Source organism: Ceratotherium simum, chromosome 34 (genome assembly GCF_057802395.1).
Source record: "Ceratotherium simum simum isolate JZ-2026a chromosome 34, ASM5780239v1, whole genome shotgun sequence".
Classification (NCBI taxonomy): Eukaryota; Metazoa; Chordata; class Mammalia; order Perissodactyla; family Rhinocerotidae; genus Ceratotherium; species Ceratotherium simum.
The window spans coordinates 21,188,876-21,207,416 of NC_141933.1; the positions used below are offsets into that span (position 1 = coordinate 21,188,876).

The 18,541-nt window shown below is 39.1% G+C and overlaps 1 protein-coding gene across 8 annotated transcripts in view; it reads right to left on the bottom strand.

Moving 5' to 3' along the window:
• ATG13 (autophagy related 13) overlaps positions 1-18,541 on the bottom strand; it is a 49,137-nt gene that overhangs the window by 16,164 nt on the left and 14,432 nt on the right. For 5 of the 8 annotated variants that reach the window (XM_087423033.1, XM_087423030.1, XM_004436920.3 and 2 more), the window contains 5 exons: positions 9,942-10,023; positions 8,894-8,974; positions 8,324-8,443; positions 5,711-5,757; positions 4,401-4,541 (listed from right to left, as the gene is read on the bottom strand). In XM_087423033.1, the coding sequence (XP_087279159.1) occupies positions 4,401-4,541; positions 5,711-5,757; positions 8,324-8,443; positions 8,894-8,974; positions 9,942-10,010 (458 nt within the window). In that variant the 5' untranslated portion in view covers positions 10,011-10,023. Of the gene's footprint in view, positions 1-4,400; positions 4,542-5,710; positions 5,758-8,323; positions 8,444-8,893; positions 8,975-9,941; positions 10,024-18,011; positions 18,059-18,541 lie in introns of those variants that run through there. The other 3 variants (XM_087423028.1, XM_087423029.1, XM_087423031.1) reach the window with 2 other exon arrangements.

An 18,541-nucleotide genomic window follows, 5' to 3' on the forward strand; every position in this document is an offset into this window, starting at 1 on the left:
CTTTATTCTAAGAGCCTCCACAGCCAAACTCTCTAGAAACAAAATAAACAAAACAAATGCTTCTTTTCTTATCTGCATGAACGTCTCCTCTAAGGTAATGATAATGCTACCCCTTCAATTAAGCTGCAGGCTTGGGGAGGTATATGGAGAGGATTGGTTAAGAAATGAGGAAAATAATAATTAAGTAGAAACTGCTATTTAAGTCTCTTCTTCCCATTCCTGCAATGTGTTTTTAAAGTATACCCACTGGGAAATAAAGAATATATAAATAAAATTGGCAAAGAGATCTGGGACTACTACTACAAGGTACTCGATATTTTTTTTATTGTGGTATAATTGACATACATTATATTAGTTTCCGGTGTACAACATAATGATTTGATATTTGCATATATTGCAAAATGATCACCACAATAAGTCTAGTTGACATCCATAACCATACACAGTTATAGAATTTTTTTTCTCGTGATGAGAACTTTTAAGATCTACTCTCTGGGGTAGAGCCAGTGGTGTAGTGGCTAAGTTCACATGCTCTGCTTAGGCAGCCCAGGGGTTTGCAGGTTTGGATCCCAGGCGCGGACCTATGTACCACTTATCAAGCCATGCTGTGGCAGGCGTTCCACATAAAGTAGAGGAAGATGGGCACGGATGTTAGCTCAGGGCCAATCTCCCTCAACAAAGAGGCGGACTGGCAGCAGATGTTATCTCAGGGCTAATCTTCCTCGCATACACACACGAAAAAGATCTACTCCCTCAGCAACTTTCAAATATGCAACACAAGGTACAAGATTTTGAAGAGTGGTCCTCAATTAAAGGGAGCTCTCTGTGATTATCACAAGTCATTCCAAAGTAAAGTGGTCAAGAAAATTAGAAAATCTTTTCTACCATAGAATAATTAGGTACAACTATTCTGAAAATATAAAAATATAAACAGCAGAACTTTTCCACAAATCTCCCTGGGAAAGCCAGTCTATAATAGCTAGAATTCTGAATTACAAAACACTTAAAATGTATTTTTATATTTTTCAAGCAATATTGTTAAAAATTAAACACATACATGGGTTTGTTCAATAAAAACTAAGCTCTAACAACGTACAAGGCCCTGTGGCTAGGTGTTAGGGATGAGATAAGGATAAGACAGGGATGAGATTCAGGATAAATCTAAATCCTAGATCTCAGAGGTTATAGTCTGGTATGGGAGAAAAGACATGTATATAAATATCTGAAATACATGCACAAAAGTGAGAGACACCCTAAAGCAGGGCTCAGCAAACTTTTGTTAAAAGGATCAGATAGTAAATATTTCAGGCTCAGAGGCCATATAGTCTGTGGCAACAAGTCAGCTTTGCTGCTGTGCTGCAAAAGTAGCCACTGATGATACGTAAACAAATGGTGTGGCTGTGTTCTAAAATAACTTTATTTATAAAAATAAGCAGATGGTCTGCTGGCCATAGTTTGCTGACTCCTGCCTTAAAGTAATACAGGAATGATGGTAATAAAGTGTTGCCAAAAGAGATTTTGCCAGGTACCCTCTAATAAAAAGCTGATACTTAATCAGCTCACTACTCATTTGTATATTGGTACAGTGCTTAAAACAAGCTAATTATACTAAACTGTTTCTTGGCTATACTCTTTTTTTTTTTTCAGGGTTTTAAGATTTTATTTATTTATTTTTTCCCCCCAAAGCCCCAGTAGATAGTTGTATGTCATAGCTGCACATCCATCTAGTTGCTGTATGTGGGATGCGGCCCCAGCGTGGCTGGAGAAGCAGTGCGTCGGTGCACGCCCGGGATCCAAACCTGGGCCGCCAGCAGCAGAGCACGCGCACTCAACCACTAAGCCACGGGGCCGGCCCTTGGCTATACTCTTTATGCCATTAAGGCGCTAAGCCAAAGTTTTCTTCACAGATAGTAGACGATAAAACTTTAATTCAGTCTTGATGAACAACAAATGCAGAATCAGTTTTTATAACTACGTTATTCTACAATGACATGATGAAGTCTACAGGGCCAGGGAAAAAATGATAATACAGCTTAAAAAAAAAAAAAAAAGACAAGGCTATTCTTTAATGAGATAAGGCTATACTATTAACCTGTTAACAACAGTATAAAAGAAAAAAAAAGGGCCAAATCTACCTCTGAGATCACCCACTTCTCTATAGTTTAAACCTAAATTATTTGCATCCAAAAGCACTCCTAAATGACAAACAAACAGTGAGCAATAAACACTATGTTACTCCAGAGATACAGGATAAAGAAAGACTTTAAACACTGGTATGAAAAACACTAGGAGTCCTAGTTAACTAAGCTGATGACCAGCAGTGGAGTATGGCTACTTATAAAAGAACCAAAGTAGGGCCGGCCCCATGGCTTAACGGTTAAGTGCGCGCGCTCCGCTGCTGGCAGCCCGGGTTCGGATCCCGGGCGCACACTGACGCGCCGCTTCTCTGGCCATGCTGAGGCCGTGTCCCACATACAGCAACCAGAAGGATGTGCAGCTATGACATACAACTATCTACTGGGGCTTTGGGGGGAAAAATAAATAAATAAAATCTTTAAAAGAACCAAAGTTAAGGGGACTTGCATAGGTAAATGAGAGGTAAGAGAAAGTAATCTTTCTGGGGCCAGCCCGGTGGCATAGCGGCTAAGTTCATGTGTTCTGCTTCAGCGGCCCGGGGTTCGCCAGTTTGGATCCTGGGTGCAGACCTACTCACTGCTCATCCAGCCGGGCTGAGGCGGCATCCCACACATAGAAGAGCTACAACTCTACAACTATGATATACAACTATGTACTGGGGCTTTGGGGAGAAAAAAAGAAAAAGAGGAAGATTGGCAACACATGTTAGCATGGGGCCAATCTTCCTCAAAAAAAAAAAAGTAATCTTTCTGTTACATCTCAATAAAAGTCCAGTAATTTTCAAATGGAATACTCAACTTGAAACCTGGGAACACTATAGAGAAGATAACAAAAATGTATTAAAGACTTAGAAAAATAAACCTGGGTAGGGTTGCTAGATTATTGCTAAAAAAGTTAAAGAATGACTTGATAACTATTCTCTGGCACTAGATTGTTTCCACAGAACTAGTTAAGTCTCTAATCCTTAATCCTTCCATCCTGCTACACTAATTCTTCTCAAAATCAGCTCTATATATGTAAATCTAAGGCTAAAACCAATGGCTCGTCACTACTATGAAAGAAGAGAGTCTTGGATGATTTGGGAACTGCTGGCTTTCCATGCTCTGCTCTCACACTTTCTTTCTTTCTTTTTTTTTTTTTTTGTGAGGAAGATCAGCCCTGAGCTAACATCCGTGCTAATCCTCCTCTTTTTGCTGAGGAAGACCAGCTCTGAGCTAACATCTATTGCCAATCCTCCTCCTTTTTTTTCCCCCAAAGCCCCAGTAGATAGTTGTATGTCATAGTGGCACATCCTTCTGGTTGCTGTATGTGGGACGCGGCCTCAGCATGGCCGGGGAAGCTGTGCATCGGTGTGCGCCCGGGATCCGAAACCCGGGCCGCCAGTAGCGGAGTGCGCGCACTTAACCGCTAAGCCACGGGGCTGGCCCTGCTCTCACACTTTCTGACACATCCTCTACACCACCACTCTGGTCCATTTGACAATTTGAGTACAGCTCATACCCCGCCTCCCACTTCTGTGTCTTGCCATCTGTTGTATTCCCCACCTGAAAGGATCATTCTCCTTCACTTCTACCAGCTGAAATTCTCTCTGCCTCAAGTGCTAGCTTGCATGCCACTTTCTCCATGAAGCCTGTCTTGTTTCTCCCAACCAGAACAAATTTTCCCTTCCTGTGTTCTCTCAGTACGTTTTTCCTGATACTGCTATGCAGTTTTCAAATCCTGCTTTTTATTATAATTATGTATGTACCAAACTGTTTCCTCCATTAGATTAGAAACATCTGTAGGGCAGGGCCTCTGTATAGTTCTTCCTTGGCCCTAGCATAATGCTTGCATTAAAAAGGCACTCAATAAATAACATGTTGAGGTGAAATACTCCAAGGAAAATACTCAAAGAACTGTTGACCAGACAACTGTCCCCAGACAACTAATTAAAAACAAACTGAATTAGCAGTTTGCTAGGATAGCCTGTTTTTTAAAGTCTTAAGCTCCTTTTCCAGCTTTGAGATGTATATCAGTAGGACCTCAAAATCCATCCCACAGGAATCATGGCTGTGCACAGACAAAAGAACAACAACTTGGTAGCTTTGGAAAGCTGAGGTTCATAAGGGAGGATGGACAGACAATCATAGTCAGCTATAGCACCAACTAGCCAATCAACCATCTGTCCAAAAATTAATCACAGAATACCTGAATGCTGGTTAGACAATGTGCAGAGTGATGAGGCTGAGGAGTGAATCACAAAGGTGAGCAGCTATGCTGTTTACCTGTACAATATGACATATTCATGCCCTTGTTTTCTGGAGAGTCTGTAAGCTGGTGTCACTCTAGTGATAGCAAGGAGAGACTTCAGCAGCAACGACAGTCTGTTGTACACCGTGTAGGAAACTTTGATTTCTTTATCACACCTGAGGAGCACACAGACACTATCAGCATTCTCCTATTTGACTAACAGAAAACAAAGAATAGAAATGCAATGGATATGGAGATATTAGTTATGTTCCATCTAGTGACTGAGACTAATTTGTTAGCATTATTCATAAATTCTGATAGAATAAAATCTGGTTTGCAGTCCAAATACACCATTCACAGAATATTACAGTCAACAGAGATGGCTGCAAATTAAGCAGCCGTATAAGATTAAATTTATTATTAAAACATGTTCTGAACTAAAGGTGTAATTAGAGTTCTTTGTCAGTTTATCAACAGATTGTTGAGGTAAGTCAAAGTTTCACTTTCTCAGGCACTAGACACAGGCAGAAGGGCACCAAAAGGCACCCAGTAAATCTTTTTCTAGCTTTGAACCAGTTATCTTTGTAAGAAATAAAGCAACACACTTAAAAACAGTAATTCAATATTGCAATTATATTACTGAAGGTGCAAACACAATTTCAATGTACTATCTTATGAGCTGTCTACCTCTCTAACAAGAAATCTGCAGAAAAGTCTGCTTGGTACTAAAATACTGGACTATAACCTGGCAACTGCTTTCTACTTAAAAAAGAAAAATAACACCCACACCACACACACTTATTACAAAGATTTTTCTTTTGATGTGTTGCTATTTCCTCAATTTTCTATATACTCTTCTTGAAAACTGAAGCTTCAGGCAGGAAGTAAGCTAATCTGCCTTGAAAGAAGAAAATGGAGGAGGGAAATAACATGCATTTCCAATCCATGACCAACACAGTGTGTAAAAAGGAGTAGCAAGGGGAAATATTATTGGATGTCTGCCTCACAGGAAACAGACAAAACAGAGTAGTCATGTTATAAGAGCTCACAAGGGATTTCATCAGAGAACTATCTGTACTCTGGGAAAACAACAAATCCTTTTCAGCTTTCTCTCTGCTCCTTTCCCTGCGGTGTCTGAGTCTCTCTGGAGTGACTCTCCCTCTGAAGGTCATCTCTGTGCCTGGGCTGGCAGCCAAGCACGAAGCAAATTGTAGCAAAGACCTACTGGCTTTGTTAAGTGGTCAGAACACCCTCCATGAATGATAACAAAGCCCTGCTTTTCATATGATGTCATCTGCTTTATCCTCAGCCACCACAACCAAGGATCCTAACACAGAGGACTTACTTTTCATTCATTTCAAGACACCAAATTTCTAGCTCCATGGAATCTCCCTGTAGATGGAACAATTGAAAGATATTTCAGTTTTGTTTTTTTTTAAGGACCATCTTTTTTCTTATTACAAAGCACTATATAGTCACTATAAAAATACTGGAAAGTATAAATAAGCAAAAAGAAAAAAGATTATCAATTTATAATCCAATCAGCCACTTTTCTAAATAAAAGTGAGGTCAAACTATATATACTATTTTTATCACTTACTTTTCTATTAATAAATACAACATGGAATTTTCCTTATAATTAAAAATTCTACATGATTTTAATTTATTATTATTATTATTTTTTTTTTGCTGAGGAAGATTCACCCTGAGCTAACAACTGTTGCCCATCTTCCCCTATTTTGTAGTGAGCTTCTGTCACAGCATGGCCACTGATAGATGAGTGGTGCAGGTCCGCACCCGGGAACCAAACCTGGGCCGCTGAAGCAGAGGATGCCAAACTTAACCACTAGCCCACCGGGGCTGGCAAAAAATTCTACATTATTTTTAATGGTTGCATAGTATGCCACCACGTGGCTATCATTTTGTCCAATCAGCGCCCCCCATACTTGGACATATAGGTTGTTTCTAATTTTTCACTACTACAAACAACATTGTGATAAATAGCCTTGAGACTAAAACCCTGTACACACCCTGAATTAATTTCTTAAGGCAACAGAATTAGAATTGTTAGATCAAAGGGTATTCATGCTTCTAAGACTTTTACGATGAATATCCAAATTGCTCTTCAGAAAGGCCAACACTTCAAGTGACGAAGAGAGCCTTTCCCTCCAATTCTGTAGGGTATATTTTTAGGCGACACCCACAGTTAAAGAATACCTTCATAAGCTCCTTACTTAAAAATCTTTTTAGCTGTCTGATGTCTTTAGCCAAACTGTTCAGTCTCTTTATGTGTTACTCTGAACAGACCTAGCCTAGTGGGTGGGAAAGAAGAAAAAAAGATTAAAGCGAGAATCCCTCAACCCTGTAACACTCTTTTGTGTCACTTAGTGAGAAGGACAGTCACATACTTTTGAGCACAAGTAACCTTTTACTAATCAGTTGGAAGAGGGCTATTCTTTTAGGCCCGGGAGTAAGCTTAGGTCAGTCTGTGGAACAGAGAACTAAATGTTACTTGTTCTAGATCAAACTTAAATATGTATCCTTAATACATCCTTCTCATCATACTCTCACTTTTAAATGACATGATGAATTTTTAATTTCCCCCCCAAAAATCAAGACATGACTGGATAGTAGGAAGCATCCGAGACAAGCTGGTGTGGCTTCTCTAGGACAATCACGACAGTTTATAGTCAGATTTCACAGACGCTTGGGAGAAGAAAGAGTTCTTCTAGGGATTCCTTTTGGACTCCCTATGGAACACTAAGGAAAATAATTCACCGTATAAACTAGTGAGTCAATAAAGAAGAATAGGAAGTTTTGCTTTATTTGGTGCTAAGGTTTCCATGGAGTAAGTATTGACATCATTCATTCAACAAAAGTCATTGAGAGCCTACTATGTGCCATCCCAGGCACTGTGCTAGGCACAGAGATGATTATGTATATCCTGCTCCATTTCAAAAAGAATTTGAAGAACTACAAAGATAAGTAAGATGAGGCACAGCTGCTGACTTCAAGAACAAAAGTGTAAAGTATGAAAAGGAACACATGGTGATCACCTACTATATGTTATGTGAGGTACTTTACAAATAAGGATTAAATAAGAAAAGGTTATAGTCCTGTGAAACGTTGTGTTAGTTTGGTGGTGTTGGTGGGGGTGGGGTTAAGTAATGTGGCCAAAGTCACTCAGCCGGGTTCTGAACTTGGTCTGCATAGCTCCAAGCTCTGTCTGCCTTTTATTACAGCGTGCAGCCTCATAATCTTGTAGTGGAAACAGATTAATAAACATACAAGTAACAATATCTGCCTTAATCCTAACGTGGAATAAAGTGAACAAAAAGACATTTAAATGAAACCACAATACAACTGGGGCCGGCCTGGTGGCGAAAGCAGTTAAGTGTGCGCGCTCCACTGCAGCGGCCTGAGGTTCGCCGGTTCAGATCCCGGGCGCGCGCTGACGCACGGCTTGTCATGCTATGCTGTGGCGGCGTCCCATATAAAATGGAGGAAGATGGGCGTGGATGTTAGCCCAGGGCCAATCTTCCTCAGCAAAAAGAGGAGGATTGGCAGATGTTAGCTCAGGGCCGATCTTCCTCACACATACACAAAAAAACACAATACAGCAAGTTATACTCTAGAAACAAACATAAACAAAGCACATGGGAATGCTAAAGAGAGTCGTCACCTCTCCCACTAGAAAGGGGAGATTTTCTAGGGCACATGAGTCTTGAAGGAAGAGTAGGAACATATCACATATAGATTAATATACATGAAGATGAGGGAGAAGAGCATATGAGGGCAAAGAGCATATTCCAAGTGGTTGTAGTAAGTACAAAAACCACGACCTCTTTAGAGAATGATAAGCTCAGGAAGGGAAGGGGCAGGAATAAGGATGAGTGGGAACGAGAGTGTGAAGACCTTTGAGTGCCAAGTTAAGACACCATCCTGGCCACAACCTTACCTCAGAAGTCTTAAGGGAGATCTCCACACACATAGATCTCCCCACGGCAGGCAGCTGCCCTGCCAGCGCCTTCTTTGCTTCATGTGTAACCTCTGGGATGTCTTTGATTGCCAAATTGAACTAGAAAACAAAAGGGACTTTGTGTGAAACAACCACAGGGAACATTATGGAAACATAAATAGTAAGACTGTATGTTGGGTAACGCAGGCACTGATCTGACTGATTACGGACATTCCTTCACTTCTCCCATCCACATAAGAGACACCCTGCATCAAAGCCCCAAAACTCAGGATGAAAAAGCTAATGACCTATTACAAAGACTAGTTAACAAGATATTTTTGTCTTGTAAAGACTAAGCTTTTCGCCTATCACAGCAGAAAGTCAAGAACCAAATAAATACAGAACTAACATTCGATGAAGAACATACTTTCCAAGTGAATGGATCAAATGGAATTAGATATTTTAATGTCATGATTTAGTAATACTATAAATAGTATTCCTTATTACTGCACTGTGATTCTTTGTGACAAACACTACAGTATAGCCCTTAGCAAAGAGTAGGAATTTTACCCAATCTGAACCCGTTGGGGATGAAGAGGAACGAGTACAAATCTTCTCGCCAAGTCGAGCCTGGACAATCACTTGGACAGTCTACAAAAAGCAAACAAACAAAAAATCAAAGATGAAAAGCCTTATTCAACTGATTTGGCTCCTGATCAGGGTTAAAACCCTCCCAATGCAAGGTTAAAAAGATGCCAATGATCATAACTATACTTCAGGAAAGGGTAGAATTTAAAATGTTTAAGAACAGATAGAAAAAACACTACACAAAAATAATACTGTAACTATCCCTGAGGGCAAAGCGTCAACCATATGAGGAATTATAGTTTGAGGCTTGGACTCTGTAATATTCTCACATGGCAGAAGGAAAGTTGCACGTGGTAGCTTTGACTTTCATAAAGAAACAAGTCCAACTGTAGGTTTAAATATTCACTGCCATACACTTATATAATCATAGTAGATTTAAACCAAGGATTCCACAATTATTCATATCATTTGGCCCATATGGTAAAAGTCTTCCAACTAATTTTACAACCAGAATCTACTGCACGGATTATTCTTACATGGCAATAGTTGAAACGAAGGAGTGATAGAGGTAGAAATGACTTTTAGATTTAGGAAAACATAACTTTTAAAGCATTCGAAATTCAGTTTTAATTCCTCATTTAGCCAGAAGGGAACAATAAATGAAAAGTCAGACATTTCGGAGCTGGTTGATGCTTAGGGAAAGACGCCCAAAATGCTGTCCGTTCCAGTCCAGCGTCTTTGTTCCCACCCCAAGGGAACATACTGTGCCAATATCCTGGCATAACTGTTTGACATTTCTGCCAACAGCCTTGCAAAAAAAATTCTTTTTGAACAAGTAGCTGTGGAAAATTGGAAGCTACTTTTTAGTTACACCCCCAGTACCGCCCCCGAACTTCACAGTTTGGTTTACAACAGACAGAAGTATCCCTTAAAATGGGCAAGCTGCAAGCTGTTATGCTGTATTTCCAAAAAGAGAGACGCACGGAAGTTATTTCTAACAGTTCTAGGCTCAAGAGAATAGACAGGTTACCTTGAGGGCAAAAAATTTAATGAACTTGTCCAGGTCCTTTCTGTCCTGGGAATTGAGATCAGTTTCCATTGCCTATAGGTATCTAAAACAAACAAACAAAAAAAGTGTTGAAAAATGTGACTAATATCTTTTAAAACAGATTGCTACATCAAAGCATACAGAGATGGTATTGTCCCTTAGCTGTACAAATAGTCATGCGGGAGGGGAAAATAATTTTTCCCCTAACTAAAGATACCAACCTGAAAAATATTTAGATACTATCTTTTAAGGAAAAAAAATTCCACACAAAGAGCTAAATCTAGAGACCTAAAAAATAGATGAGGACAAGACATTCTGACTGAATCTGAAACTCTGAGCTTTAAATATAAGATGTCTACTTAAAAAATGTTTTATGACCCAGTACATTGAGAACTAACTTTTAATGAGACAAAAACTTTGTTAAAACATAGAATGGGTTAATTCACATTCCTTTAAAAGGCCACTAAATCAACTTAACTTTTGGGGGTTTATGGATCCTTTTTGAGAATCTGATGTCAAGACAAGCGCTTTCTCCAGAAAAATGTACACAGAAAAATTTGGAGATAATTTCAGAGCATTCATGGATTTCATGAGGCATGTCATAACAATCCCCCCAAGGTGGAAATGGTTTGAGATGGGGCTGGTATGAGGAAGAAAGCATTTAGAGAGAAGAGTATGAACAAAGAGGTATAACCAATAGAGAACAAAATGGGTTTGGAACTATTAAGTATTCCAGTTTTCTAAAGGATTGTGTATGGATGGGGAAGTAGTATGGCTAGGGGAAGCAGTATGGCTAGTTGGGGCCAGACCACGAGAGTCTTGAATGCAATGCCAGAGCCTGATCTGCATCTAGTACTCCAGCAATGGGAGCACCCTCAAGGCTTTTGAGGAGAAGAAGTAACACAATCACAGTTCTGGTATCATCCGAATGGTGCTTTAGAAAGACAGCTTTGCTGGCATGCTGTAGAATAGTTTTGAGTATGAAAAGTAGGGAAACCAATTAGGTCCTTGGCAATAATTCGGGCTTGGGGTCAAGGCTAAAGCTCTAGTACAGGCATGCATCGCTTAACGACGGGGATATGTTCTGAGAAATGTGTCATGAGGTGGTTTTCTCATTGTGCGAACATCAGAGTGTACTTACACAAACCAAGATGGTATAGCCTACTATACACCTAGGCTACACGGTACTAATCTTATGGGGCCACCATTGTATACGTGGTCCACTGTTAACCAAAACATCATTATATGGCACATGACTGTACAAGTTAAAAAAAAAAACAACCCACTGTTCTTTATTGAGGTATAACTTACATGTAGTAAAATGCACAGATCTTGAGATAGAGGTCAATAAATATTTATATGTTTACTAACCCATACAACTACAACCCAGATCAAGTTATAGAACACTTCCAATAATCCAGAAGGCTCCTTTGTGTCCCCTCAGTCAATAAACCCACCAAAAGGTAACCATTATTCTGACCTCTATCACCGTAGATTAGTTTTGTCTGTTTGAATTTTTTATAAATAGAATCAAACAGTATTAACTCTTTTGCATGTAGCTTCCTTTATTCAACGTTATGTCTGGAAGATTCACTTATAACACTGCCATGTGGTAGTTTATTCTTTTTCATTCCTATGTAACACTCCATTTTATGAATATATCATGATCTATTTATAAATTCTACTGTTGATAAACATTTGGTTGTTCCCTGTTTTTAGCTATTATAGTCTTGTACGAGTCTTTTGGTGGACATCAACACTCACTGCTATCAGATGTAAAGCCCAGAGTGTTAATGTTGGGTAACAGAGTATACGTATATTTAGCTTTAACAGACACTGCCAAACAGTTTTCCAGAATCTGAACCAATTTACACTCCCACTAGCAGTGTATGAGAGTTCCAGTTGCTCCACATTTATACCACCACTTGGTACTGCTAACTCTTTACTCTTAGCCATCCTGGTAGGAGTGTGGTAGTATCTCATTTAATCTGCATTAAATCATTAATGGTTAAATTAGCGATTAAATGACGTCTGCATTTCCCCTACTAGCACCCTTTCATATGTCTATTAGCCATTTGGATATCCTCTCTCCTGAAGTGCTAGTTCAAGTCTTTAGCCCATTTAAAAAATTAGGTTGTCTTTTTGTTACTGAATTGTAGGACTTTTAAAAAAATATATAGTGGATATAAGTACTTTGTTGGATATGCGCTGCAAGTATCTTCTCCCAGTTTGTCGCTTGCCTTTCTTATGGAATCTGTTTCTTTTCATGAGTCTGAATACACTAACGGACATTGGGCAGACTACACATATAAAAATGGAGCTCTGACCCACAACCTGCAGAAACAAGCCCAGGAAGCTGACCTAATATCTCCATTAACTAGCCCAAGAAGCCAAGCTAATATCTAAAGTAACCAGTCAAGGAAGTCAGACTATCTCTAGCAATTAGTCCAGGAAGCCAAACAATAACCCCTATAAAAATTGGCCCCAAACAGCCAGGACTTGATTAATATTTGACAGCTTCCCTAATTTTTGTCCCTGCTTCCAAGTGAGGACCACTCAGAGGAAGTCAAATACGTACCCCTAACCAATCACACAGGATGCCTCACGTGTAGTTAGGCTGCCTACAGCTTCCCCATGCCAATAGCCCCCCACCAGGACACACTTGAAGCCTCCCGTTTTTGCCCCCCTAAAAAGCTTCCCACTGGTCTTCCTGCCTTTGAGCCTCTGGGAAACGCAAGTGACGGTGGCTGACTCCCCTGCTATGACAAGCTCTGAATAAATGGTCTTCACCTGTGCTCATTTGGGCCATCTGTTTATTTCCACATTAAAAACAGCTTTATTGAGGTTTAACTGACAATAAACAATATATGGGAGTGTAAAATCTGATAAGTTTTGACATACGTTTGTAACTATGAAACTATCACCACAAAATAGTGAACGTACTCATTACTCTCCAAAAGTTTCCTCATGTTTCTCTGTAAACCCTCCCTGCAGACCCTCCTCAATCCCCCATCCCTAAGCAAACTCTGATATGCTTTCCATCACTATAGATCCCCATCTGCATTTTCTAGAGTTTTATATAAATTAAATCATACAGTATGTACTCTGGTTTCTTTTACTCAGCATAGTTATTTTGAGATTCATCTATGCTGCATTCTATGTCAATAGTTCATTTCTTTTATCGCTGAGTAGTATCCTCTTATGAAGTCTTTTGATGATCAGAGGTTCTGAATTTTACTAAGTCCAATTTATCAACTTTTTCTTTGATAGTTAGCACTTTTTTGTGTTCTGTGAAAATTTTTTTTTGCTAGTCTCAAAGTCATGAAAATACTCTCCTACATTTTCTTCTAGAAACATTATTGTTTACCTTTTACATTTAGATTCATGATCCATCACAAATTAATTTTTATATGTGGTATAAGTTCAGGATCGAGGTTCATTATTTTTAGCCAATCAGTTCAGTTTACTTAATAGCTTGAGTTAGAAACACCAGAAGATCTGTCTGAAAATGCCAAGTTTGAAATTAATGGAAAAGGTTAAGATTGAGGTAAAAGTTGGAGGTAGAAGTGGATGTTTTCAAAAAAGAAGGGATAGTTAAAAGATAGCAATAAACGAAAGCACCAAGGGAGATAGAAAAAAGAAAATAACAAAGACCCTAGGAAAATATCTAAATAAAAGAACCATAAAAAAAAACATAAGAACTAATCAGAGAAATAGGCAAAATGATTTCTGAGCAATTTTCATTTGAAATCAAAGGGAAATAAAAGTTTCAAAATTGAAGAGATGGTCAAACAACATAAAGTTCTTGTGGAGGGGGCAAAACTTGACCTCTCCCCATCTTAGGTTTTCAGCTGGGCCTCTTTAACAAAAAGATTAAAAAGAGAAAAACAGGGCCCAACCTGGCGGCGTAGTTCACAGGCTCTGCTTTGGTGGCCCAGGGTTCACAGGTTTGGATCCCAGGCAAAGACCTACAAACTGCTTATCAAGCCAGGCTGTGGGAGCGTCCCACATACAAAATACAGGAAGATTGGCACAGGTGTTAGCTGAGGGCCAATCTTCCTCAGCAAAAAGAGGACTGGCAATGGATGGTAGCTCAGGGCCAATCTTCCTCACCAAAAACAAGAGAGAGAGAGAGAAACGGTTTATTAACATGTGCAGTGTACATCATACAGGTGAGTGAAACCTCAAAGAAAAATAACTCAAAGCTGTGGCTTAGAACTGTGGTTTATATGGGATCTTCAAAAAAGAACAACACATTTGTAGAGAAATGACAGGACAAAGGAAAGCAGCTGTAGGCATCCAAGGGCAGCAAACCGTGGGAAGGAAAATCTATGGGAGCAAACTAACGGAGTAAGGCTCGTTTGCAGATTCCTCTGGTGCCTTCTCTGGGATGATAAGAGTCTGTCTCCAGTAAAAAGAGATTTGATACCCTGCCTCTAGGTAGAAAAGGGAGGGTAGAGAGAGGTTCTCCTACATTTGCTGCTTCTTAATTGCCTTCAGCTCCATATAATTTTTATGTCAAAGAGGCACATTTTGGGGTGACATATTCTGGTTTTCTTCATTCTCAAGAGGTGAGAAAAAGGCCACTGGACTTGGCATTATGTTGCTAATAACCTTTGAGAGGATGGTTTCCTAGAGTGGTAGTGAGGAACAGCTTCAGCTACTTCTGAGAAGTTAGATAGGAAAAGAGTTCAAGCTGTTCTGTTAAAAGGCTTTTACTGACAGGATAGGGATATCTGAGCAAATTTACAGGGAGGGTGAAGAAACCAATGAAGGAGAAATAAAACAAGAAATAATTATCAGAATAAGATGCCACTGTGATCAAGAACAGGTTAAAGCCTAAAGTGATCCAAATTATAAAGGACTTATCATTTGGGACCTATTGTTTGTATGTCTGCCAGCAGTTGAAATGTATATCCACCTTCAGACCTTCCTAATTTTGGTTAAAAAGAACACCAAAAAATGTTAAAGTAAAAATAAAGAGATCTTTTAAAGGGTTTAAAGGGTTAAACAACTCAAGGTCCTGAAGCATCAGGCAACAGATCTGAGGTAAGATGAGTGCCGGAGGATTGTGCTGCCCCTTTTTACACTGAGGTGGGGAATTGTGTTCCCACCACCAGAACATCTACCAATGCAGACATTATAATGGCACAAGGACTGACTTTTTGTACCACTGGAAGCACTAAAAGGATTATGTAACTAGAGTTAGTTATTGAGCCAAAAAGGGTGAGGTCTTTACTGGGGAAAAAGTTATCTCAGGCATCAGAGCTTGTTGTTCCCTTAGGTCTGTCTGTCAAGCAGTTAATTCATCCTTTTCAACATAAATGTAACGTAAGGTCTACCCTATGCTTTGCTCTTTGCAAAATTCCTTCTCTGAGTACTCCGAGAATATAAAGGGAAATTTGGTACAAACACTAAAAAGAGATCTACAATTGAATTCTTTCCTTTTTCTGCCCTTTACTATAGTAGACAGTTACTAAATCCTTCAAACTCTTGCTTATACAAAATCCTTCATAGTTGGTGCATTATCATTTCCATAGATACCACCTTAATCCAGGTCTCATTTCTTACCTGGAAGAGCCTCACTTGGTTTGTTACTTTACCTTTGAAAAGGATCAGGATATGCCATCCCAACATATGCCACTTTTGCATAAAGATTATTTTAAGCTAAAGCCATCTGAGATTCAACAGATGTAGACAGAAACCTTCTCAGAGCTTCCCTTATCCAACTAAAAGCAGAAACTTCTGAGAAATGAGAACTGCCATAAATTCCCATTTTGGGTTGGCTTCTACTCCCAGGAGAGAGACCAAGAGTAAACCTACCACAAATCCCCTCTCTCGGGGAGTTTCACGGTCATGAGGATGAAAAACCACTCGCACCTACACAAATACATAATATCACAAACTTGAGCTTCCATTTGTTCTCCTAAAGATCGATTTGTCTTTCCTAAAGAAACTTATTTGTTCTTCCCATAAAAGCCTTTTCTCTCCACTCCTTTCTCCTACTAAGTTAGGCATATAAGTCCCAAATTCTAACCTTTTTTTGTGAGTTATTAATCACTGAGCCCTTCTGTGGTATATATTTTGCAGGTGTTAATAAACTCTGTCTTTTCTGTTGCTAATCTGTCGTTTGTCAGTTTAATTTGCAGGCCCCCAGACACTGAATATAACAAGGTACAGGAAATGTTTTCCTCCCCAACAACTTCTTCTAGATTATACTGTAAACCTCAGGTATACCACTGAAAGACTAATCTCAGTAAAGCATTAAGCCATCGTATTGCTCCTATGCTCCAGAACTTCTGGCAAACTCCTCAGTCTGATCTTCAAGATTGTCCACACAAAGTCAGCAGGGAAAATAGGTAAAGTGATTTTTAAAAGGTAATCAAAAGAGCCTGCTGGCACTTTCAGTAAAGACCTTGGTCACTGAAACTAGAAAATTAATGGTGATCCCAGACCAGGGTCTAGTCCTTGGATATACATGTTCAGAAAACTAATTTTATTAGTTCAGTCAAGGTTTTGATGACAACTTCAGTTATAAGAGACAGTTTATATACCATAAATCCAATTTGTTAATTGAGAAATACAACTGCCAAGTAGACAGAGAGCATCAAGTGATCAATAGGTTGCCTTCCCCAAAAGGAGACCATTTTGGGAAACTAAAAGCACAGCAGAAGGTTGGCTGGTATTATCTACGAGCTTCATATATCCTTCTCTACCTCAGGGGCAAGCAAGTTGGAATTATGCCACCAAGAGTCTAGACAGCCTTCTCACCTGACAATGTATGTATTTGACTTTCTTTTCTTTAGACTTTGTAGACCACTGACCATATTAGTCATTGTCACCAACATGTTATAACTGCTAAAATGACTGTCTACATTAAGGGTGGAGACACCCTGATAGGACAGGTTTTAAGGCAACACATCAGGAGGACTGGAGGACTAAGCCAAAGCAGGGCTTTTAGGTTAACACCTAGTTCAGTCAAGGCCATTTTCTAGTTCAGTCAAGGCCATTTTCCCTCTTAGCACTCTAGTCTCTCAATTACGTTGCAAACTCTTCTGCAAGCTTTCAAATTTCTTGTCTCTTTCCTGATAAGATGCTGAATATGTAAATTCATCAGAGCTACTTACTACTTTCCTTATTAATTTTTTGCCCTAAAAAATTAGGGGGACGTGGGGACCAGCCCGGTGGCGCAAGCGGTTAAGTGCATGCACTCCACTCTGGCAGCCCAGGGTTCGCTGGTTCGGATCCTGGGCGTGCACCAACGCACTACTTGTCAAGCCGTGCTGTGGCGGTGTCCCATATAAAGTAGAGGAAGATGGGCACAGATGTTAGCTCAGAGCCAGTCTTCCTCAGAAAAAAGAGGAGGATTGGCATCAGATGTTAGCTCAGGGCTGATCTTCCTCACCAAAAAAAAAAAAAAAAATAGGGAGACATAACCTAATTAGCATGCATAATTTCAGATATTTACAAAAAATTCTATGTGGTTCCCACCCACATATAGTTGATTAAATTTATCAAGCGTCACCTTTTCTAGAATGACTTAATTAGGTCAAAAATATATTTATACATCATAATACTCCCACAAACATTTCTGTCCCTTCAAGCTTCATCAACACCTCTTTTCCCCAGACTTGCCACTTGTAGCTTTTCTTGTCTGAAAAACAATCCCATTTAATTAGGGCCTTTCTTCAAGACTTCAGATATTTAACAAATAACAAAAACTATTTACTGGACCTTAAATAGCAATTTCAATTTAGCAACATTCTCTGCACATCATTTTCATTAAGAGAAATTCGTAACAGCAAATAACTCTTCGAGGTTCCCAATGTGTTTAGAACATGTACAGATTTGTACCATACTAAAATGTTCTAAACAATTATCTGAAAATATAATGGATAAGTAAAATGTGGTATATACACGCAATGGAATATTAGTTAGTCGTAAAAATGAAGGAAATTCTGACACATGGATGAATCTCGAGGACGTTATATAAGTGAAATAAGCCAGTCACGAAAAGACAAATACTATGATTCCAATTATATAAGTACTTACAGTAGTCAAAATCATAGAGACAGAAGTAGAAAGGTAGTTGCCAGGAGCTGGGGGGAGGAGAGAATGGGGAGTTATTGTTTAATAGGTATAGTGTTTCAGTTTTACAAAATGAAAAGAGCTATGGGGATGGATGGTGTTGATGGCTGCACAACAATGTGAATGTATTTAATACCACTAAACTGTACACTTAAAAATGGTTAAGATGGTAAATTTTATGTTATTTGTGTTTTAACACATCAACAACAAAAAGATACCACTAAATAAATAAATTCTCCCATTGTTATGTAATGGATGTAGATAATTACCAACATCCAAATATTAGACAGAAGATTCTACAACACTGCTCAAGTGCAAATGATATAATCAACTAAGGGAAAAGTACACTTAACTGGATAGGCAGGTTCTCTAGATCTTTTACTTATGTTCATACTGAAATGCTAGTTTTATTTTTTTTTAATTTTATGTATTTTTTTTTGTGAGGAAGATCGGCCCTGAGCTAACATCTGCCAATCCTCCTCTTTTTGCTGAGG